The 25,052-nt window shown below is 41.5% G+C and overlaps 1 protein-coding gene across 2 annotated transcripts; it reads left to right on the forward strand.

Moving 5' to 3' along the window:
• Positions 1–458: 458 nt before the first annotated feature.
• On the forward strand, positions 459–23,946 carry LOC148035210 (thioredoxin domain-containing protein PLP3A-like). Of its 2 annotated transcripts, XM_087680628.1 has the most exons (9): positions 462–679; positions 1,413–1,487; positions 1,635–1,682; positions 1,949–2,005; positions 2,118–2,203; positions 2,316–2,388; positions 11,635–11,696; positions 11,795–11,892; positions 23,496–23,923. In XM_087680628.1, the coding sequence occupies exons 1-9, from the start codon at positions 596–598 to the stop codon at positions 23,597–23,599; spliced, it is 687 nt and encodes a 228-aa protein (XP_087536754.1). In that variant the 5' UTR covers positions 462–595; the 3' UTR covers positions 23,600–23,923. The 2 variants fall into 2 exon arrangements, with proteins under 2 accessions (XP_087536755.1, XP_087536754.1); XM_087680629.1 differs by lacking the exon at positions 1,413–1,487 and having other exon boundaries at positions 459–679; positions 23,496–23,946.
• Positions 23,947–25,052: the final 1,106 nt, after the last annotated feature.

Raw genomic sequence — 25,052 nt, forward strand, 5'->3', positions numbered from 1 at the left:
GCCATGTGTAAGGAGAAACTATGCATCATGCCAACTTCAATGTCTGAGAGAGAGAGAGAGAGAGAGAGAGAGAGAGAGAGAGAGAGAGAGAGAGAGAGAGAGAGAGAGAGAGAGAGAGAGAGAGAGAGAGAGCACTCTGTTATTAGGGTTTTTTGTGCGTAAAAGGCTAATGGTACCCACTCCAACTTGGATGCTTAGAAGAGTTAATGGCACCCACTCCAACTTGGAAGCTATGAACCTTAACAATATTCTCTTATGAATGTCTATGTTCCATCAGGAAACATGTTTTAAAAGTAATTATTTTGAGAAAAAGTTTTTGCGCGCGGCGCTAGCTTCGCAATGATTCACATTGTGCGAAGCATGGTAGTGAGCTAGAAAATTCACCTAATGAAGGATACATAAACCACCTAATCAAGCAGTCGTTTAAAAAAACGGACAAAAAGAAGTTCCATCGAGGTACATTAAGAAGGTAGTTTTTGATGGTTTGTTATCCTTCAAGGAGCCCGCCCCTTCTCCCAACTCAAACCGGAAGGCTTCTCGATCAAAACTAACAAGAACCGGGTCTCCCACAGCATCTTGCAGTGCCTTTGCAGTCATGGATCCCGATGGATTTCGATCCACCATGTCCGACCTTGCCTTCGGTACTGCCATGGCAGCAGCTGCCCGCGACTATCAGAAGGCTAGTTCCCGCTATTTTTCTCACCTGCATTTTCTTTCCACATCAAAACCACAAGCATGTCGTTGTTTGAGTAAACTCTTAGCTACGATGAGGAAATTCGGCATAGTCTTAGAACACAATACAGTAAGACACTAGATATGAAAATAGGCTTTGAGCTCACTCAACTGCATCCGGTAGCAGCCACAGCTGCGTTTCCCAATTCTTGAAAGCTTTTGCTGAGCTTTCTCCATTGTGACAATTAATCAGAATGGAATGTACAAAAGCCTCCATATTGGGTTGCAGTAGGGTAAATTGGGTCAAAACCTGCATATCTGGTAAAGAAAACATCCTTACCTCGAAAATGTAAAAACATCTAAGATTAGAAGATCTTCCATTGGTAAACGTGGTGTTTCAACTGTTTCAAGAGGTTGTGTTGCTGTGCTTCAAAACATTACGGGTGCTAAAGCCTAGTGTAAGCTTCATGAATTCTGCCTCATCTAAGTTGGTACCGATGACTCACTTTCAAAGCTTATAACAGCCTGGATGAATGCATAATTGTGGAATGAAAATTTTCCTTCTGCTGAAACCATTGTGAAAAGTATGAGAATGGTGTATAATCACTGCAACATCCTTGCTCATTGAACCATAAACTTTGAAGTACATGTGACTCTCATGTGTCTCTATGATGGCATTAGGATAATGTGGATTGTGTTTGCAAAGCAATGCTGATGAGAGAATATTATTTATGCTTCAGGAAATGCTTTCTCAAGAGAGGGCACATGCATCCTCATCAGCACATGAAGAAGTTGACATTGATGAATTGCTTAATGTAAGTTGATGATTGCTAATGTGCACACTGATTTTGAAGCTGGGCTGTGTTGTGCAAGACAATTGTTTTAATCTTTTGTGAATGTTATGTTGCTGTCAGTTTTATTAAACAAGTCGTGAAGCATGTCATGACCAAAGATAACTGCAGGATCCAGAGCTGGAGCGCCTGCATACAGACAGGATTGCAGCATTAAAGGTATGCTTTAAACGTATGTGTTTGAGTTTTGAATAGCTTATAGTAATATAACTATACCAGTGATATAACTGTATCTGAACATCTCTGCATGTAAAATTGTGACAACTGAGCTTTATATGATGGCATTGTTTGAGTTTTGAATAGCTTATAGTAATATAACCATACCAGTGATATAACTGTATCTGAACATCTCTGCCTGTAAAATTGTGACAACTGAGCTTTATATGATGACATTGTTGGCTGGTGGTTTGGATGCTCAAATCCAGAAAGAAACTGAAAAACGGCAGAATTTGGAAAGGAAAGGACATGGGGAATATCGAGAGGTGTATTTTCTGGCATCATGTTTTTGGCACAGTTCCTGGTCACTGCCAGTTGATGAATACATTGTGAATGTCTTTCTTTGGCATGCGGTCTATTGGTGCTTTTGTTTTTCAGGTGAGTGAAGGGGAGTTTCTGGGGGAAGTCACAGGCAGTGACAAGGTGCTGTGCCACTTTTACCATCGGGAGTTTGTGCGTTGCAAGTAGGTTGGAACTACGAGTGTCAGGTCTCTGATTTCTTCCCAACAGCGGCCGATTGTGTTATTGTACAAGAAGTTCATTCAGTTGCACCCTTGTATTTTCTTTTTCCAACAGAATTATCGACAAGCATCTAAAAGTTTTGGCTCCAAAGTATTTTGAGACAAAGTTCATCAAGTTGGATGCAGAGGTGTGTACTTATGCAATGATGTCTTATGTCTTTTTTCCCCAGCTTCTCACAGCTCTTGTTTATGTAGAGTAATCTGCCACATGATTGGTGATACTTATGCAATGATGTCTCGGGTCTTTTTTCCACAGCTTCTCATGGTTCCTGTTATATAGAGTAATCTGTCATGTGTTTGGTGGTGATGTGAAATTTCTCTTTGCAAGTCAAGCAAAATGGCTGAATAAAAGAATTTCTGAATGCGAGTGAGGTTTTATTCCTGCAATCTTTGTTCAAGGTACTGTGCAGGGCTGGCAATTTTTGGGTGTACAGTCTACGCAAAGGAGTGTCAAAGAAAGCAGTCAATTCTGGCCTGTTTTATTTACTAGTTAGACTGAAGGTCATCATTAGTCAACAAAGGGTTGATGAGTTGACCTCTATAAGCTACCCTCTTGACCATGCATCTAGGATCAATGTGAAAAACATGTACAACAGATGATGTATAAATTCTATGTGATGTCAACTTTTGCATAGAAACACTTCAGCTTTTGTTTGTATCTGAATTTTGGGCAGCTAGACACAAATGTGACTGTCTCAAAACTAAATTTCGTCCTAAATGGTTATGGTCCAAAACTTGGCACACTGTGGCAAGTGAATGTTTATGCCTTAAACTAAGCCCAAGATAGGAACATCTGCTGCCATGCGGCTACTTTTTGTTTTGAGAGTCATCATTTTCATCCCATCCCTAAAACCATGGGACATTACGCAATCTTCCTTCTCATAAGCCTGTAAAATTTGACTGGTGGATTACTTTCATTTTGTTGTATTTGGTGAATTTCTTAATGCTAAAAGTACGGTGACCCGATGAAAGATTAATTGGGACAATTAATATGCAGAAGGGGGGAATCTGAATGGCATGTTCATTTACACATGTGCATTCATAAGTGACATGCTTGACCTTTTTGTCCTTTTGCTGTTCTTGAGATATGGAGATTGCACAGACATTGCTTGCCTGTGCAGGATTAGGGTTTCTGGTGGCTATCATTCAAAAATCTTATCATGAATGAAGCTGCACATTGCACAAGTAGCCTTTCACGGGCTGAAACAGAAATGATGTTTCCAAAACATTTCAATTCTTGGGAAACATATTTCTGGACCGCTTTTTTAAAAATTTTGAGTTTAAGTTTTCAGTCTTTAGACCTTTTTTTTGGTTTTTTGGGGACAGGGAGATGATGAGAGGGGCCGCTGGAGATCTGCTGATCTGCCTGATATACACGTGTTTCATAAGTTCATCAGCTTACATCTGCATCCTTCAACTTCTAGTCTGGAAGCATATGTTTCCAATCTGTTTCTCATCATTGCATCTTACAAAGCTTCCTTCATGCTTTGAGCTTGCTTCTTCTCCCTCCACCTTTGCTTCATCTCCTTCCACTGTCTTTGTCTGCAGTCCGTTTCTCATATTGCAGCCAACCATATGATAGGTAATGCATGGAGGTTGCAATAACCCTTGATTCTTGTTAGCAGCTGGTAGCTCCTAAATAGTGAGTGTAATGTATTACGGTGGGCAATTCAAGCATCTGTTTATGTAAAGACTAAAGTGGTAACTTGTACCCCAAATATATCATACATAAACCTAAAAGCTGACATAAGTTCTTGGTTTCCATTCACAATTTTGGACCAAGGCCAGAATTGTGTCTTACTCTCCCAACCTCAAAACAATTTCATTTGTGTGACTATAACAATGCAAAAACTTGGATAAGTGACTAAGTCTGTTCTTTGCTGCTGAGTGTTGAACTTAATCATTTTTGACTATTGTCAAACTCAGTTTGGCCAATACACAAGTCCTAAGATGCCCATTTTCCATATTCCAGAAGCAAAGATTATGGTTTAGATAGAAGTGCTTGGTCTTAAGATAACATGTATCATCTAATTCTTGCTTATCTTGAAAAGATAAAGTGCACAAAAGATGTTTTGAAGGCATGAAAATTCTATCAGTAGAGGTTGCCACAATCCATCCTCAAAACCAGATGTAGGGTGGTTGTGAAACATGGTTCACCTAGATCGAAAATGTAAAATACATTTCTTGGCTGAAACATTTCACCTTGGCAGCAAAACGCTGAACCATTAATGTAACACCCGTATAGATATTTAACCTACATGAGTGACATGGCACAAGCCATATACACCTAGAAGAAATGTAATGAGATGGACATTATACTCACCTCTTCACCACTAAGCCAAATGGGCTCGCCCATCAGTGTTACATCCTTGGACATCTAGGATGGGCACTAGTAGCACTAACCTCTTCACCACTAAGCCAAATGGGCTCGCCCATTAGTGTTACATCCTTGGACATCTAGGATGGACACTAGTAGCACTAACCTAAAAGGGGCTTGGTGTGTGAATGCACTCAAGGCTCTTTAGCGTTAGGGTGGTTTATGTAAAGAAAAATACCCTAACACAGAAACATAAATAGAAACCGTACGACAAGGCACAGACTGATAAAAGGAACACAGTTAGGGTTAGGGTTAGAGTAACTTAAAGACAATGAACACAGTGAATAAATGAAATGATATGACTACTAATAATACGATGCTCATGCAGCAAACACACTATGCAGTGAATGAATACTGAATATCGAACTCCTGTATCTCTAGGATCAGGGTAGGGGTAATGAGCTAGAGAGTGTGTCGTACTCCGAACGGATCCCGAATCGCAGCAAGGCAGCCTCTAGATGTTGAACACCAGCAAATGCAGCAGTGAGAAGCTGGATTTGATGCAGACAGCAGTGAGGAGAGAAAGACTATAAACGGAGCCTGCAGGAGAGAGAAAGACTAAATATGCAGACAGGACAGCCTGCAGGAGAGAGAAATACTAAAAACGGAGCTTGCAGGAGAGAGAGAGACTGAAAACGTAGGCAGGACAGACTACAAGAGAGAAAGACTAAAAACGGAACCTGCAGGAGAGAAAAAGACTGAAAACGTAAGCAAGACAGCTTGCAGGAGAGAGAAAGACTGCAGCGACTGCAGACAAGAGAGAGAAAACTGTCAGGGTGGCAGTTGGAGCCTGCAAATGCAGCAGTTTGCTGGTGTATCAGGCTGTACGACAGCAGTGCAGATGAACAGCAATCAGTCGCCAGGCAGAAACAACAGCAATCAGCGTGTGGAGGCTGAAAATAGGTGCTAGATTGTAGGGAACAGTGATGGACAGCAAGGGCTGAGATTTCCTTCGTGACCGGGGTATGGGCAGCAAGTTGGTAACATCTGAAACTTGCAAAAACGAGATTGTAAAAGTGGAGGGCTAGTTGCCAATTTATAGAAAATTAGGGTTCTAGATCCTCTCCCACTTAACTTTCTTGATCTGCTCCCCGTTTTAGGGTTTTGGCTAAAATAATCCTAAAATAAGCATGTTTTGGGGCTGTTTAAGTGGCTGAGTGCATTTCTTAGCATAACACCCTCTCTCAAGCCCAAAATAGGGCGAGAAAAGTAGGCCAGCCTAAATTTTGATTTACCCCAAGGTGTCCCACTCCAAAGCAGCCAGGGCATCGGACAAAAGGTGTACGTCGGTTGCCCAGTGGCCTATCAAGACTACAAAGGCGATGGATATCTTACCAAGGGAGCCCAAGTGATCACCCTAGAGAGGTTAGGGCATCGGACCAAGGGTGCTCGTCGGTTGCCCAAGGGCCTACCAAGGCCTACAAAGGCGGATGGAATCAACAATGGACTTGTTTGTTTTGTCTTTTTTTTTTTGTTGAAAAGTGTTTTAAAAATACATAAGTAATATAGGGGCAGCGGTCGATTAAGTAACAGATAGAAAAAGATAAAGAGAGTTTTAAACCCAAGTTATTCACAAAACTAGCAAGCCAATCCCTCGCACTGACGAGGATAAGTGCCTAAGGATGATAAAAGTGAGTGTATGTGCCAATCATGTGTTGAATATGTGAGAGACAAAAAAAATAGTGGGCTTAGCAAGACAAGCAAGCAAGCAAGCAAGCAAGGATAGGGAAACTGCCTTTAGGAGAACTGCCATGTGTTATGCTACGAATATGGTGGATCCTAGAGTCGACTACTTCAAAAGATCGAAAAGGGATAAATGCACACAGATGCATGTTGACATGAACAGAATGTCAATGCATAGGGTAATGCAAAGGGAGATGCAAGATGTCATGCTCATGCAATATGCTATGCAACGGTGCCATTGGGATAGTGCCCTCGCAGGGGAAGTGTTCACTTGTCCAAGTGCCATTTTATAATCAAGTCATCCTGATAGTGCGGATGAAGTTACAAATGCCCATAATACAATACAAAAGAATAAGTGAATGTAATGTCTAAAAAAATTGTAAGCATCATCACTATCACGATCAAGAGTAGGAGCCGCCCCCTCTCAAACTGGAAGGGAAGGCAAGAGGGAAGCACTATCTCCTCATCAAGCTAAAGAAGTAGGGGAGGGTGTATCCAAGCCGATCCTGGGTAGTAGGTATTGAAGAACCGATTGGTTGATCGCTTTGGTCAAGATATCCGCAAAATTATCTGATGAAGGCACAAACTCTAGGCAAATAGTGCCTAGCTCAAACTGCTCTCTGGAAAAGTGGAAGTGGACTCCCACATGCCTTGTCCGTGGTGCAATGATCGGATTGCCCCCAAGGGCAATAGCACTCGGGTCGCAGTAGACAACTGTGGGAGAGTCACATGGAAAATGAAGCGCCGCCAGTAAACTCCTCAGATAGATGGCCTCGGTGGTGTCATCGAAGAGAGCGCGGTACTCAGCCTCAGCTGTGGAAGCCACTACCGTCTCTTGCTTACGGTTGGACCAAGAAATGGGAGCCGTGCCTAAGGTAAAGAGGTGGCCGCTGTGGGAACGCCGGGTGTCAGGATCTCCTGTCCAATCAAAATGAGTGTACCCCTGCAAATATAAACCAGAACCATATGTCAAGCCATAAGAAAAAGTACACTGCACATAATGCAACACATGAAGCCATGCAATCCAATGTGACATCCTAGGTGCTGTGAAATACTGACTGAGTATGCTAACTGAGTAAGCTAAATCTGGCCTAGTGTGAATGAACCAAAGAAGTTTTCCTACAACAGAACGATAGGTGTGTGTATCGAAGGACTATAGGATCAAGAGGCGTGGCCACTGACCGATGTCTGATCCGAAGTGATAAGCTTACCTATCTTGTCATCAGGTGTGTGTGTGTACGCACGACACCCGAAGACTTTAAAGTGAGAAATAACAGGCCGAGAGCCAAAAAATGCCTCATACGGGGTCTTCTGAGGAAGAGCTGCAGTCGGGCATTGTTTGAGGATATACATCGAAGTTGGTAGAGGGGGAGTTGGTAGAGGTGAGCTGGCGAGAAATGCCATGTTTCTGTAGAAACTCGGAAAACTCGTGGGAGATAAACTCACCACTGCTATTACTCCTCATGCACCCAACACGACGACTAGTTTGGTTATGAACCAGAAGCACCCACCACATGTATCGAGAATGATCATCCACTATCAAAAAGTACAGCACGCCGTTCAAAGCAGCAGTGGATGTCGGCCCACAAAGATCAACGTGAATCAATCTAAGAGGCTCCTCAGCTCTATGTGTAGACTGCCGAGGGGGGGTACTGTGTTGCTTTCCGAGCTGTCAGGCTTTACAGACATCTCGAGCTAGCTTCAGGCGTGGAAGGCCCTCAACCAACTCATGGCATGACAACTCATAAAGTGAGTCATAACCAAGATGCCCTAAGCAAAAACGCCAAAGACGCTCATTGTGTGTAGACTCCTACGATGTGGCTAAGGCCTGGAAGCTATGGAACACGGAGCCTTCGGCGGTCGGCTCGGTCAGAAAGTGTCATGTGGTATAGGCCATTAGGTTGTGCCTCACTGCGAGCAATCACTAAACCAGTCAGAGAGTCAAGGCCTCGACTGTGGTCGCTGTAAAGAAAACTGCTCGCCCCAACAGGCAAAGCTGTTGAACAGATAACAAGTTCAGTCCAAGTTGAGGGACATGATATACATTGTCTAGTGAAGCCCGATTCAGACCCTTGTCAGTGGCAAAACTGACGCAACCTTGAGCCTAAATCTTGACCAAGGAGTTGTTTCCTACACGGACCCGCCCGGCTGCAAGGGCTCAGATACGGAAAATGTCCTCTATAGGAGTCATGTGATGTGTAGCTCCACTGTCCACAATCCAAACTAGAGCTGAAGTGCTTGGCTGTGATGTGTGGGCCTCTGCAGTAACCTCGTCAGAAGGCAACTCACAGATGTGGACGAGACTTGCATCTGATGTCTCTATGGAGAAGATATGGGCCTTTGTAGACCAGTCAGACAAGCCCTCTGGAGTTGAGAACGTTGTCGATTGAGATGACTGTGCGGTGGCAGTGTGAGTCTGACTTTTAAACTGCCCCTTGCCATCACCCTGTCTCCCCTGTTGGGGGTTGCCCAACTGAGAGGCGGGGGTCTGAGACTTAGGTTTTGGTGTTGTGCCTCGTGCCTTTGATCGACACTCCTCGTCAAAATGGCCAGCCTTTTGACAATGTTGACAATACATTCTGCCATGTATTCTGCCACCCAGGTTTGAGTTGTGACTGGGAGTTTCCTTGAGAATCCCCAGATTGATTTAGCTTTTAAGTTTGATTTTGATTTTGAGTGGAGGTTTGGTTTGGTTTGCCCTTTCCTTGTTGCCCTTTGTGAGAATGAGTAAGAAGAGCCCCCTCTGAAGAGGAATTAATATGAAACTGATCAAACAACCGTGCGTAATGCAACAACTGACACTTAAATTCATAGAATGTAGGCATGGTAGGCTTTGAAACTATTCCTTCCACAAAATTGAAGTATTTCTTGGGGAGTTTATTTAGGAACAATGTGACCTGATCGTCAGAGGACTTGGGAGTCCCTGTAGTGGAGAATTCAGCGACGAGGAGACGCCGATACTCAGCCAACTTGACTTTCAAGTCATCTTGGTCAGTGATTTTGAAAAGCTGAAGCTCATGGCCAAGATTAATACGACGGGTCTTATCTCGAGCCACATAGCGGTCAATCAAGTGCGCCCATCGCTTTGACGCTAAGTCAAAATGCTGAAACTGAGAATGAAACTCTGGCAATAAGCCTTGCATCAGCTCGATAATAGCGGAGGCATTCCTAGCCTTCCATGAGCGGATGGCCTCGTATGGAACAAATGCGGGATCGGGTTGGGATTTCAACCCTTGCACTAGATTCCATAGGTTCTGTGAATCAAGGATATGTCTCATTAAATTCGACCAAGTAGTAAAGTTTGACCCGTTAAAACGAGTCTTGTCATTAAATGCATTCTTGGCAGAAGATGAGCTAGAATCATGAGGTGTCGGGTGGGTGGAGTAAGATGATGGTGGAGGTGAGAGTGTCTGATAAGAGTAAGAAGGGGGAAGAGGTGGGTAGGCAGTAGTAGGCTGTGAGTGTCCAATGAGTGCCGATTGATGCGGAGGCACTGGAACACGAATGTTTCCATAAGGTGCCGGTGTAGGTGGAGGCACTGGGACACAGTAGCCTTGTCCAAAGTAAGGCTGGGACACAGCATTATGACCAAAAGGTCCTTTAGGCAGTGAAATGGAGGCAAACTGTGGAGGCAACTGATCCACACTCGGGAGAGACTGAGTGGGATACCCAGGCTGCAATGATCTCGAAAGTGTGTATGAGGTAGGTGGAACACCACCCGAGTGAGGGAAGGATGAGGTTGCCCGTGTTTCCATAACCCCCCGAAGTGATGTGCGATGCGACATGAGGTGTCTGAAATAGAAATGTAAATGGTATAAATAAAAGTGTTGAAGCAGTGGAAGAATGTGGTGGGATGGGTGGGTTTTGAAAGTGAGGTGTATGAGGTGCAAATTCTTTTTATTTATTTTTATCATTTAAAGACTGAAAATAAAGCTGTGAAGATGATGATACACCATATAATGAAGTGAAAGGAACACCAAATTCATTCTGATTATGTGAAGTAGACGGAAAAGAAGGAAGGATGGAAGAAGAGTTACTTGGCTTTTTCTTATAATCCCCGCGATATGTGTCAACAGAATGGACTCTTTCTTCCACATGATCTTTACCAGTATATTGCAAAACAAAAGAGGTAAAAGAAGAAGGCACAAAAGACGAATCAAAAGTACCTTGCACCGGAGAGGACGAAAGAGTTTGAAAGAATGGAACATACTCCGGATCTTGCTCTTAGGCTATGATCGGTTTATATTCCTCAAAGGTCAGCTTGCCTATCTTTTCTTCCATGTACTCAGATGTTTCTCCCACCATGTTGGAACTTTGTGGAGCAAGTTGATCGGTCCACTCTTGCTCGGTTCTTGGCATGGAAGAAAGATACCACACACTTCCACTTGTACGACCTAATTGGGGGCTGGTGACTAGAACCCAAGCATAGCAAGATCAAACTTGCACACAAAAAGGATTAATGCCTTGAAGTGTGGGCAAGATTCGCTAGAATAGACAATTACAATGAGCAAGATGGGATGATTATGAAAAGTTTATACGATGTGCATACATAGACTGATTTAAAATGCACATATTTTTGCATAGAAAACTCGTATGAGGATTCTAATATTGTTTTTGTAATGTATTCGTAAAGAGCTTTCACATGATACCTATATTGGGCAGTCCCTAAATTTCAGGGAGGGGATCCTTGATTTTATAATTGTGTTTCAGTCGTGGTCATACAATCTGTGTTTTCTTTTGCAAACCCTAGCATATCTCCACAAAATTGTGCATTTTCTATCAATGTAAACCTTGTCCCAATGCGTTCCTATTGTAAAGTTAAAACCAAGGCCATGAAGGCTCTTAGACACATTTACAATATTGAACCAGATCTTGGATCCACTGAGCAGGCATATGTATTCTAGCAGGTTAAAACCTGAAGATGCAGTAAAACATGGTTGAAAAGTACATAGTTCGCATAAACATAAACTTATGAAGTTGTGTTTTGTGTTACAAGTCTTTTTTCACACAATCAGTCTCATCTCATTCAAGCTTATTATAATTGGCATTTCATCTGAATGTCCTGGTTTATAGATAAAACTCAGCACTAGTAATTTTGTTTGTGACATACAATAATATTCTGAGAATGCTTTATCTTGTTTGTTAATCATCATATTGAACCCATACATGAGTTGTACACATGATGTTTTATATCAGCTAATTATCTTGAACTTCGTTCAATTGACATCAACTTCAGTACATCTGCGAGACTTCCTGTTGCAATAAAATTTTGTAAATGAGTCTCTAATGAATTCTCATCATTTTGCTAATGCAGAATGCTCCGTTCTTTGTAACCAAGCTGGCTATCAAGACCTTACCCTGTGTTGTACTGTTCAGGTATAACAGTTATAAAGCCTGTTGGTTAAAATTCATTTTAAGGTGGTTAGATGACATAAAGGATGTCTTATTGAAAACGGACTCCGTATGTTGTTCAGGGATGGAGTTGCATTTGACAGATTGGTTGGTTTTCAAGACTTAGGAGGTGTGGATGACTTCCCTACCAGCACTTTAGAACGGTTGCTTCTGCGAAAAGGTAAAAAAAGTTATCTGAAGAAAGAAAGTTGGTTTTGTTTTCATAATTGAGCAGGCTTGCTGTTAAGTGTGTAATTATTTTCCACGTATGGTCTTGCTTGAAAGAGTACATCTACTGAATTCATATTGCTGGTGAGCTAGGATGAGCCAACAGACTGACCCCTGAGTGATGCAGCTCAGGGCTATGGCTGTCTTTGAATAATCTACTTCAGGTCACTGGGCTGCCTGGCAACTACATACAAAGTTCTAGCTGGTCCTTAAATTGACCTATCTATGGCTAGCATTATGGTACCATATGAAATGTGAAAACCTGCGAGGATAGTGCTCCATAGTCTATTACAGAAGTCTCTCGAAAAAGCTCATGTCAATGCAGAACTCCTTCAAGTTGTGTTCCCAAGAAGGTCTCGATCTCTATCTCTGAGCATGTTGGCACTGTACCCACCAGCCAATGTTGATGAAAGTTTCAAAGAAAGGGAGTGATCACACTCTTTTATCTCCTCGATCAGTGAATAAATGAAATATTTATAGGCCCCAAGATGCTTGCTGTATGATAGCTCCATAGGAAGATCTTCCCTTGTGCAGTTGCAACTCTTTGCAACTTGGACTCTTCTGTCATGCCAAAGATTTCCCAAAGAGAAGAAAGAAGGGAGGGAAAGAGGGGATGGACCTTCCAAACAGTGCCCTGATTGCAAGAGGAGCAATCTTACAGCAGATTATTGTTGGCAGAAGTACTCCCATCTTCATCCAATGAAGGAGTTTTGAGTCCACCTCAGTAAGACCTCAGCCACAAAGATGGTGGTTTATGTGAGTGTGCATGCAGAAGCAGAAACACAACCGTGCAAGTGAGGGCTTTGGTCAGGAACAATAGAGAGGGAGAAAATTGACACGAGGAGAAGAGAGAAAGCGAAGACTTGTTGGGAAGAAGATGGATGATGATTGTGACCAGCTGAGACTGGGGAAGCCTAAATGGGCATGATGGCATGAGGCAGGCCTGACCCGAAATGTGTCGGGGACCGAAACAATTGAGAATAGGCTGATTGTTGCCCATAAGCTGTTAGATATGCTCAATGCCCCACCCTCGTAAGGTGCCACCAATGATTCATGATGCTCAAAGTTGTAAAGCCCCCATTATGAGAAGCCCCACCCTCATAAGGTGCCACCAATGATCCATGATGCTCAAAGTTGTAAGGTCCCCATTATGAGGAGAAGCCATATGTGAGCCTGGATATTGGTTGAGTCCTGACTTGTATGTCAAATGAGGTTTATGTGACTGGATGGCAAAAAGGTGACCGTTGTGGGTCTAATCTTTGGGTTAGATGGAGTAGTTAAGTTGGTAGCAACTTGAGGCACATTGCATGGCTGAAAGCTAGACCCCTTCACAGCCATCCATTATCTATCTTTCACCTAGTCGAGTTGTTCAAGCTAGCCTTAATCTCTTCACCTATCTTTTGTCTAGATCGCCATCTAAGCTTCATAGTGGAAACGCATGGGTGGATAGAGCCATCTTTGTATCAATTGTTTGGAGCTAAATAAAATTTTTATCCTCCTCTTATCTGTTGTGTACTCTCTATCTCTTTCTTAGATTCTGTTCATTGCGCTGTGTAATTTTTACATAAGTAGCCATGTGGCAGCTACCCATAGATGGTTGACTGAAGCTGAAAAATGACTGGGCTGGAACATGGGTGCAGGAGATGGTTAGACTTGGGTGGCTCAAATGACCATAGCTGGGCGCTTTAAGGGCTGCCACTACCTCACATGCCGGGACTAGGCACTGCTGACCATGGATGGAAATGACTTACCAGAGTTAGAGCTCCAAATGTCCTTGTTCTACTCAAACTGAGGCTCATAACCAGGAGCCATGCTTGTTAACATCCCCTCTCACATTGTGGGCATGGCTAAAGACGAGAAAATAAAGATGAGGGAACATTAGAGGAGAGTAGGTCATAGCAGAGGAAACTCAAATGTTGCAAACAATCTTTGAATCCAGCTAGCCACCTAAGGTGAAGAAGTAAACACTTATTTTCTCGGTACCTTGGCATTGAAGAAGGCAAAGCATGGAGAGGTTGCTGAGTGCTCCAAGGGATTGCAGTGGATTTGAGGGTAGTAGAGGAACTAATGGAAGACCGGTTGGTATCTATGTTGTCTATGAAATAAGAAATCAGCCAAGAAGTGCGACTTTTGTTCTAGAGAGAAGCTCAAAGAAATGGGTGGCTAGAAGATGCCAATGGAAATGGAGAGCCTCTATAGGTTCACACAAAGATATGTAGTCGGGAATTGATGGGCCGGATTGGTGGCTTGACCAAATGATGATCGTGAGGAACTATCAAAAGCACCAAATCATTTTCTTGCAATGAGAAGGAATAAGGGGCCGAAGGACAAGGGATGGGCTTTGTAAGCAAGAATGTGAAAGGCAAATGGTGGCTCAGAGGAAGAAAAAGGATCTACTACACAGACAAGCCCTAGGGCTTAGGGGGGTGGATAACCTTGAATGGAGAAAATAGAAGAAAAGGACTTCTTTGGATGGGATGGAGAAGGATCCCCCTCTAACACTAATAGAGGAACCAATGGGGCCACAAGACTTATCATTGATGCCAGAATCCCCTTTGAAGGGATGGAGGTCCAAGGAAACCACCAAAGGAGATAGTAGAGGGATGGATGGTAGCCTAAATGGAAAAGATAGATGACTATGGCATGTTGAGGAGAGCCTTGCGTAGAAGGTAATAGAGGAGCAAGGGAATAGAGTTGTTATGGAGTTCAATGACATGTCTAGAGAGTGCATCGTGAGGTACTATCCTTCACCCTAACCTCCTACTTGGTAAAGACAACATGAGTCCCAAGACAAGTAACGGTAGATACACATAGGAGATGAAAGCCCAAATCTAGGACATGGACTTCCACTATATAGCTTGAATCTTGGTGGTTGGCCCTCCAGAAGAATGGTTTTTGGTACCCATAAATAGGCACAGGTGAGATGTCATGCATAGTGACAGAGCCCTCTTAGTCATAGAGAACCTAGAGCCAATAATGCTGAAACGTTGTATGCTACAATCCACCAACCAAGGCTTCTTAGAAGATGAGAAAGTTAGGATAATTGTCCACTTCATGAATATGAAGAAAGATAAACTTTATGGTAATGACGGGGAAAGGCAGATGTAGACTCCTACGCTCCATCCTTCACACTAGTAAGAAGATGGGGGGTACTTGTTTCAACACTTTCATGGATGAGTGGTCTCGTTAGATTGAGGAGACTTGGGAAGCCTTTGGATTTAGCTTCTTTGTAGACTCGAAATTAGATGATGAAATTGGCCTTTTTGCAAACTTTGTGTTAGATGATGAAACTGGTCTTCACAATTGCAAAGGGAAGCAATTAACTATTAATTTGCAAGCACTTAATAAAAGTTCAGCAAATAAAGCGCACATATAGATGTTGAATACTGAATATACAATGCTCATGTAGCAAACAAATTGTGATGAATGAAATTTGTACCCCGAATTGTCATGTCTCGAGGATCGAGGCAGAGGTGCTAAGCGGGAGAGAGTGTCATATTCTTGACGGATCTCGAAACACAGCAAGGCAGCCTCCAGATGTCGGACAACACTAAATGTAGTGATGTGTGTTGCCACATTAGTATCCGTGGACAAGTAGAGGAGATAGAAAACTACAAAGGTAGCAAGATGATGATGATGTGGTAGGCTCATGGTAGCAAAAATGCAAGTATGATGATGTGGCAAGTAGTAAAAATGCAAGTATGATGATGTGGCAGTTTGAACGGTAGCTGTAGACCATAAATGTAGTAGTTCAGTAGGTCACCAGTTGTAGACGATGTGATTGATCAGCAAACGTAGTAGAAACCGATATAGACTATGCGATGGAGGTTGGAAATAGGCGCATGATGGATGTGGACAGCAATGGGCAACTTCGATTAAGATGTCCTTCGCAAATGGGGTGTGGGTAGCGAAGCTAGAGGGCCTGAAATTTGCAAAAACGAGATTGGACTAAATGGAGGGCAGCCTATTTATTTATAGAAAGTTTCGGGACCTCATATTTTAAAACTCTCTTGAACCACACACCATTTTATGATTTTCATTAATTAAGCATTATTGGGACTATTTAAGTGGCTAATTCAGTATGCAATGCTTATGTTAGCTCAACACCCCCTTTCAAGCCCAAAAATCGAGCTAAAAAGGAAGGCCAACCCAAAGTTTGGAGTCTTTTGGTTGTATGTGGTTTTACCCCAAGGTATCCTATCCCAAACCAGCCAGGGCATTAGACAAAGGGGGCACGATGGCTGCCTAGTGACCTACCAAGATTACAGAGCAATGGTTCTCTTACGTAGGGAGTCCAAGTGGTCACCCCTGAGAGGTTAGGGCATCAGACAAAGGGTGCACGTTGGTTGCCCAATGGCCTACCAAGACTTGCAAAGGCGGATGGAACCACAATAAAATTTTTTTGAGTGGTTGTTTATTTGTTTTAAAAAGGAGAGGTGGCAGTCATTAAATAACATGGACAGGAGACTAGTAGCTAGATCCAAAGGCTTTCACAAAATAAGCAAGCTATCCCTATCACTACTAGATCTCGATGACGAAGAAATAGGCTCGTGGTGTGTGAAGTAAGTATGGTGGGTATGTGGAGAGACAAAAAAGATGTACGGAAAGCAAGCTAGCGAAGCTAAGCAAGCAAGGGAGACTACCTTGGAGATTGCTACATGCAATGCTACGAATATGGTGGATATAGAGTCGACCATTAAGAAAGACCGAAATGAGATAAATGCACATAGATGCATGTCGTGGCTTGGCATATCCTCATCGGTTTTTGATTAGATGATGTTAATAGCTATACGTATTTTGATTCTACTATCATGTGTCTTGGGCTTACCACTTAGCATCATGAGTCATTTTGTTGTTTGGTCTTAGGATCTATTATTTCGCCATAAAGTGAATTGAATAGCCTGATTAAGTACTAATTACAGCAAATATAAATTCACATAAACTAAAAACATAAATGCTACCAATTACTCCTAGACAATAGACATCCAATTGGTCCCAAAAGTGGTGCCTCTTACGGTATTTCTTTTTTAATATTGGATGAAGTACATTGGGATTTTGGCTCCAATCTCCTTCTATTTCCAATACTACTTGCTATTAAAAATGACCAAGTCTTTAATTTGATTTGCCCCTTGATCCTGTCATGGATTTTGTCTCCCATTGATCCTTGGTTAGTCAAAATGAACCCAAATCCAATTGGAATGGCTAGCTTCTTGAAATCTTCAGCAACTCCTCGAATTCCAATTGTTAATTTCAAGTACTAAGCCTTCAATGTTGGCATGGGACTTGAGATGGCTGCTAAACCCTAATTCTTGCTGCAAATTAGGGTTTTCAGTACCAAACTCTTGAAATCAATACCTCCAATGGCTGTCATGGCTAAGATTTACTCAGAAACTTTGGAAAATGGTTGGGGAATGAGAGAGAGAGCCAAAAAATCTAATGTGCCCATCCACAATTAATTCCCAAGTGGTCCTGTGCATTAATTAACCCTTGAACTAGCATTGATTAATTAATTAATTCCTAGTTCCTAGTGTCACCACTGACACTTATTGGCCAATTAAACACTTATTGGCCAATTAAATGCCCTAGGCCAAAAAGTAACTATTAGACACATCTGATTGGCCATGTAGACGTCTGAAAAACGTATGAAAGCAGGAATATTAAATCTTGTTTCATACTTATACTTTTGAGAAAAAAAGGTCCGGAAAAGACAGGTAACATCATAATTTTGCCAAAAAGGTTGTCACTTGCCAAAAAGCATAAAACCACTTGATTGTTGCCCATGGTGTTGCTTCTCCCTACCCCAAAATGTGGAAAACCTGCTCAACACATCAATTCAGCTTTCAGCCCTGATATTATCTACCACTAAGTTGAAGGGTAAGTTTTTTCTTACTGTTTTTCCCCTCTCTCTCCTCTTTTACATGTGCTGTTTTTGTCTGTCTGAAATTTCGGACTGCCTCTCTCTCTCTCTCTCTCTCTCTCTCTCATGTCTTGACTCTCCTCAAGTCAGAGTGGCTGATTACTGTTGCAAATTTCTTGGACTGAAGTCTGAAATTTCTGAAAATTTTAGAAATTTCAGACATTAACAGCCATTTAACTCTCAAATTGTTGAGAAACACCCTTTTTCCTTTAGGATTAGCTTAAGGATATCTGAAATCTCTGATTAGAAGTCTGAAATTTCTGAAATTTTCAGAAATGTTTGACATTAACGGCCACTAAACTCTCAATTCTTGAGAAACACTCTTTCCCCCTTTAGTTTTGGCTTTAAAATCTTTGAAATTCCTGATTTTACAGCTGAACTTGACATTTCAGCAATCTAAATTAGTTGTAAATTTGTAATGTCTTGATGTGATGAAGCTTCATCCCCATTCTTTTGCTTCAAGCCATTACAAATGGGAAGAAAGAATTAAGTGGAATGGGAACTAGTAACAATTGTGAAGCAATGTGGAAGGGGTAAATTCACATGCAGGTGCAAGCGGTGTCATCACACTTGGGATGGAGGCCTATCTCACATAAGAGCTTGTTTTCTTGGGCTAGAAGGTCATGGTGTGGATAAATGCTTGCAGTCACCTGCACATGTGAAGGAGATATACCATTGATTGCATGTGGAAGTAGGATTTGTAGATCTTTATGCAGCTATTGATGAGTTTGTGGCTAACCTAGGAGAGGTTCTCATGGTGAGGCAAGCATTGTAGGTGACCATGCAAATGCCCCTAAGGTTGGAGCTACATGTGCAAGTGCTTCCACTTCATGTAGCATTCAACCACCAAGTTCAAAGAGGCAAAAATTGGGCACATCAGAGAGACCTTTAGAGAAGTCTTGGAATATGCAAGCAAGGCATAATACTGAAGTTGCCATTCACAAATTCTTTTATGTTGAGGACATTCCTCATTGAAAAGTGATGAGTCTATACTTTTTGGACATGGTCTAAGTAATTGGGAAAGTTAAGCCAAGCTATAAGCCCCTATCTTATCACATGCTTCCAAAATGTGGTGCAGGTGTGACATGTGTATGGATAATGCAACAAACTGCATGCGAGCTAGATAATTAATAGTTACAAACTCACAATGACCTAACATCACTAGGTACACTTGTCATTGCTTGGATCTTTTGTTTCAAGATATTGGTCAATTGTCTTGGGTTGTTCCAGTATTGGCTAATGCTATAAAGGTTATCACATTTACAACTCGTAGGTATACAGTTTTAGCCTTGTATTGTAAATTCACCAAAAAAGGAGCTTGTGAAACCGCTCAAACACACTTTGCTTATATTTTTATTATGCTAACAAACTTGCTAGATGAAAGGTGCTATGATGGCTTGCAACGCATAGTTGTGAGTGAAGATTGGACCAAGAAGAGAGTGCATTGTACTAATAAAGCCATGGAAGTGGCTAGTGTCATTTTGGGGGTTACCTTTTGGCAAGATGCAAAGACTATTTCAAAGATATGTGCACCTCTTCTAAAGATCCTTTGCCTTGTAGATATGGAAGGTGCAAAAATGGGGCTTGTTTATGAGCTGACAAATTGTACGATTGAGAAGATAGAGGGCGTTGAGGGTGTGGATTCTAGTAAATTACTAGAGGTTAAGGACTTGTGTATTGATAGATGGGATATGTTGCATTTCCCTTTAAATGCAGCTGCTCATGCTTTATATTCAATATAAAGAGTAAAGAATCCAGGTGGTGATAGTGAAGGGTAGGGTTGTCACGTCCGATGGTGTCCGATTAGTACCGTCGACACTAGTACGGTACTAATCAGACTAATAAATCATGGACCTATGTTCGATGAAAAAAATTGTACACATAATATTAATGCCTATACCTAATGTTGGGACTCAAAATAATACACTTTATACATTTAGAGACTTTATACCAGGAGTTTACACATTAAGAGCTTGAGGATAGAGAGGATGGCTGATGTAGAGCTTGAAAGTGGAGGCAGAGTGGAGATATGATGAAGGAGAGCTTGAGGGAGTGGGATTAGAGAGCTTGAAATTTGAATTTGAAATTAGAGAGGAAAAGAGAGGGAGAGAGTATATTGCTAGAATGGGGGGCGAGAGAGAGAGAGAGAGAGAGAGAGAGAGAGAGAGAGAGAGAGAGAGGGGGATTGCGAAAAAAAAAGAGAGAAGGGGGGGGGGGGGAGAGGGAGGGGGATATGTACAAGTGTATTGTGGAGAGGAAGCCCAAACAACACATACAATTTATCCCAAAAGTGACCCCAAATAGTCACAACCAGACACTTTGAAACAGTCGGACAGTTTCCATTGGATGCCATCGGATGTGATCGGATGTGTCGTACTAGACAAGATAGATTAGTTGACCCGTTTGTCGGACGTAGATAACTAGGGCACTGAAGGACATGAAAGTCGGATGAATGTGATTGAGAGATACACTCTTCATGATGTTGCAAAGCAAGTTGTTTTATGTGATGAGTTGGACATGTATAAGAATGAGACAAGTGGATATGCATGCCTTGTTGCAAAGGATGTGGCAAGGATGCACCAAGGGGTAAAGTGGCAGGAAACATTTGGGGCTTGCACACCTCATTTGCAGCAACTAGCTATTAAGGTGCTTTCTCAGGGAACATATGTATCTCTATGTGAGAGGAGCTTGAGTATATTTTCTCTAATGCATACAAAGAGAAGAAACAAGTTACTTCCAAAGCATAACAAAAAACTTTTTTATATCCACACAAATCTTTGCCTTGTATCTAGGATCAAATAAACAGGATGGGAGCTAGTTTCTTCAGGACATGTATTTTGAAATCTCACTTAACATGTGGATTAATTTTTAATCACATGGTTAAGTAAATGTTGCACATGTGAGGTGTAACAAGGGTTAAGAGTAAATTTTTGAGCATGGGACTCCAGGAAATCACCGGATGTTAAAGGTAAAAGTTTAATAAGTTATGTTTCACAGGTATTAGGTGCTACTCAATGTCGGATTTGGGCCTAGACCAATTTATTGGCCACTAATATTAGTGGTAACATTAAAGACTATTAATTAATTAGTTAAGTAATTAATGCCAATCTAAGGGTCAATAATTTTGAAAAATTTAATAAGTTGAATAATTCTGAAAAATGGAATTAGAAGGTTGCCACTTGGCAAAACTTGCCCATGCAAGTGGGAAAAACGTTTTTAGGGGTTGGTGGAGACTATTTCAGCCATTGTGAGAGAGAAGATGGCTGATAGAGAGCAAGGAGAGACTCTGCTGATGTGATTTGCAGCCACCAAGGATGAGTTCTACAGCATGTGATAGCTATTTGGATCCTTGTTGGAGTAGGTGATAGCAGCCCAAGGTTCTTCTAGTGCAAGTGATAGCAAACAAGAGAGGGGTAGTAGTCTTTTTGGTGGTCGTAAGCTATAGGTGACAACTTCCATGGATGTTTGAGCAGGGCAGCAACAGTTTTTTAGAGTTTCTCGTGGTGAAACTTCGAAATTTCTCTCTACAGTATTCTCTCTTATCCCTCAACCATCTCTCAAGTTATCTTAGCATTTTCTAGTAGTTTGAGCCATGAGAGAAATAGATTTCAGTCAATCTCTGCTGTAAACTCTAATTTACAACAGAAATTAGGGTTTGATAGCCACCTTGGGATGTGTGCTTGAGATCCTAAGGCTTAAATTCCAGTAATTGAAATTGAGGAATTTCAGGGAGATTCAAGAGGCCAGTTGACCAATATCAGATTTGAGGCTGAATTTGTCTTTCAAGGAGCAAGGTGAAGGTCAATCTCCAAGCAAACCAAGGGCAAATTGGTGTGGAGGGGTACTGGTCAGTTTTGATAGCAAGAGGCACTTGAATTAGTAGACAAGATCAGAGGATCCCATAGTTGCCTTCGTGCGATGTACCTTATTGTGCATACGGTACGTATCCGTACGAATTCGTATGTGTTTTTGGGCCTATTTGGGCCACTTGGTTTGCGCGTCCTCGATCCCACGTTTCCTGTATCCCCGTCTTTACTCTTGCGCATTTCACCTGTCTGCATGGCACTTTTTGGGGGGGTGGGAAGCCTTGGATACCTCATCCCATCTCCTGTTCCAGCCATGCACTGTGTTGTGCATTAAAAGGTTATAGCTTTTGATATCGTTGACACATGGTTGCTATTAAAAGTGATATTTTGGTATGTTCTGACTCCTTTTGAAGTATTCAAGCGCGATGAGCATTTCAAGAATGACATTAATTTTAAGAGACTCCATGATGGAAAACTACTTGATAGGTAATGGCATTTCTAACCAATTACTTACAGTAAATACTTATTTTATGTGCCCATAGCTTGCCCATAGCCAGGAATCTTGTGTTTCATACTCACATGAAGCATGTAGAGGTGTTATACCTTCATGTTTAAGAGAGGATCTTGGATTGGCAATTAGAGTTTCTGTATTGCCTTACAATGGACAATGTGCAGGACATCTTGACAAAGGCGCCATTCCATCGCCTTCACAATTTCTTCTATTTGTTCTCTTTAGGAGTTTAGACCACACCCAGGACCTGAGACGGGGTTTTAATAGTCATGGCAATGTTTTGTTAGGACCACATCTAGGACCTGAGAGGGGGGTTTTAATAGTCATGGCAATGTTGTGCTTGGAGCGCTACATGGTTCGAGTGAGGGACCTTATGAGTTTTGTCTAGTTGTGTTCACATTCACATTATAGACTTTAATCCATTTGATGTTCCATAAAAAATACAGCATGCCTATAATATGAAGGCATGCGACTGAATGAGTGAAATAAAAATTACCTCTGAGTTAATAATGATCAGTGGATTCTTCGGGAGTATCAAATCTCTTTGTGTCGTAATGGCTGTTGAAAGGGCACAAGGATTCACAATAGAGCCAATGAGCAAATACGTGGCGCAATTGATTGGCAGTAGGTCCAGAGGTGCTCTATAGGGTGTAGCCAGCACAAAATATGTAATTTGTCTGCTACTTGGAGGCTAGAACGATCCAAACAGTATAATCCTGGAGCTGTCCTTTTATTAGACAGATTTGAATGGAAGGGGAGTGCATGTGTGCAGGATAATCAGGAACTATAACATCCCTGTATATACGAAGTTTTATTCTTGTTTAGATGTGTTCCAAACAAAACAGAACATGCCTAGATATGAAGGGTGTGAACTAATGAGTGAATTAAAAATCACCTTTAAGTTTCTTAATGAGGATTAGTGGATCCCCACGGAGTATCAAAGCTTTCTCTGCATTAATGGGTGGTTGTTGAACAGGCCACAAGGATCACATTTGCAAACCGTGGCACAATTGATTTGAAATAGGATCAGAGGTGCAATGCGCAGGGTAGTCAGCAAGGAACACAATTTGTCTGGTAGTTGGAGGCTACAATGACCCAAAAAGTATAATCATGGGGCTGTCCTTTTATTTGAATAGACATTGGAATGAAATATGGGAGGGAGTGCATGAGTGTTAGGGATGATCAGGACCTGCAATAGCCACCAGTGAGTCAGGAGGATTAAAAGAACAAAGGTTTTGAGATTATGTGAGAGAAAGAAGCTGCAAAGCTCAAAACAGTATGCCACATTGTTTCATCTTAGCCTTGTCCTTTTTTGCTAACAGGAATCATTTTGAAGAAAAAAGCTTCAGAGGATGAAGAGGACGACCCTGCAGATGCACCAAGAAGACTGAGATCCACAACCTATGCTGACTCTGATTCTGATTGATCAATAACATGAGTATATGTTGGTATGCTACAGTAAGAGCCAAATTTGACCATCCAATGAGCCATACTCTTCCTATTATTTTGCTGTTCAATTAGCTATTTGACAGCCTCCTTGTAAGCCCACATTTCCTTTAAAGTTTCTTCAAGGCAAAAAATGTATGTCACATTTGCATCCTTTTGTCTAGTTTTTGTTTTAGACGTGTAGAGATCACACAATGATCGTGCAATTGATTAGCTATGACCTTTTTAAGTCTACCATGATACTTATCATTAGCATAGATTTCACGATTCAGAAGACTTACATGCTATGCATAACTCAAGCGATTTACATAATATGTGGGAGTTCATGATACCTTGCAAGAGTTTCCACAAGTAGCAAAAAGGGACATCCGTGTTCATACTAAAGATTATTCTCATTCATATTTTCCTGCCAAGTAGCTAAGTTGGTTCTAGTCTAGGTCCAATTCTTACTAGTTTACATGGCAAGGACAATGTAACATACATCTCGTATCATGCCTGATTCACATTGCTCTTACTTTTATCCCATTAGATCTTTGAAAGGGGATAATGCTCTTGTTGTGAAGTTCTTAACAAAAAAAAAAGCAACCAAGTTTTTTGAGCAGGATGTGTAGGTGAAATGGTTATTTAAAATATTATGTTGAAGGATTTGGAATATGAGGGGGGATCTTGTTCGAACTAACATTGTAGAAATTCTAGTGTCCCAACTCAAATGTACCACTTTCTCCTTTTCCTATGCTCAATTGTGTTACTTTCTTTTACCTCCCTTTTGTTCAATTAGAAACTTTCCACTAGGAATAGAGACAAAAAGGGTTGCAACAAAAGTTCCAAGCCATCTTTGTAGCCACATGGTTCGTAAGTTTCGAACAAGTCCATAACATTGACTGTATGCAAAGGTACTTGGGTTCTCCCATCAAAACAAAAAGAATTCAATCTCAAGATATGACATCATTTCAAGTTGAACAAGTGTGCCTCACAATGCACATAGAGCACTTCCCTTTTGAGTTCTTTTGTTTTTCATGAATGGTGGTAGTGCAAGGTGTGTTTTTAAAAAAATATATGAGATGTTTGTGCATTTTCAACATTTGTTGCTAGTATGTAGCTTGTGTACTTTTGTTTATCACATTTTGATGCTTTCATTTGCGATGCTTGTACCAAGGGTGAAGTGTTGTGCATTAAAAGGTTATAGCTTTCGATGTCGTTGACACATGGTTGCTATTAAAAGTGATATTTTGGTATGTTCCGACTCCTTTTGAAGTATTCAAGCGCGATGAGCATTTCAAGAATGACATTAATTTTAAGACACTCCATGATGGAAAACTACTTGATAGGTAATGGCATTTCTAACCAATTACTTACAGTCAATACTTATTTTGTGTGACAATTACAACCACCTGCCCATAGCTTGCCCATAGCCAGGAATGTTGTGTTTCATG

This window comes from Lygodium microphyllum, chromosome 6 (assembly GCF_053477565.2).
Source record: "Lygodium microphyllum isolate KBCC chromosome 6, Lygodium_microphyllum_v1.1.10, whole genome shotgun sequence".
In the NCBI taxonomy this organism is placed as follows: domain Eukaryota; kingdom Viridiplantae; phylum Streptophyta; class Polypodiopsida; order Schizaeales; family Lygodiaceae; genus Lygodium; species Lygodium microphyllum.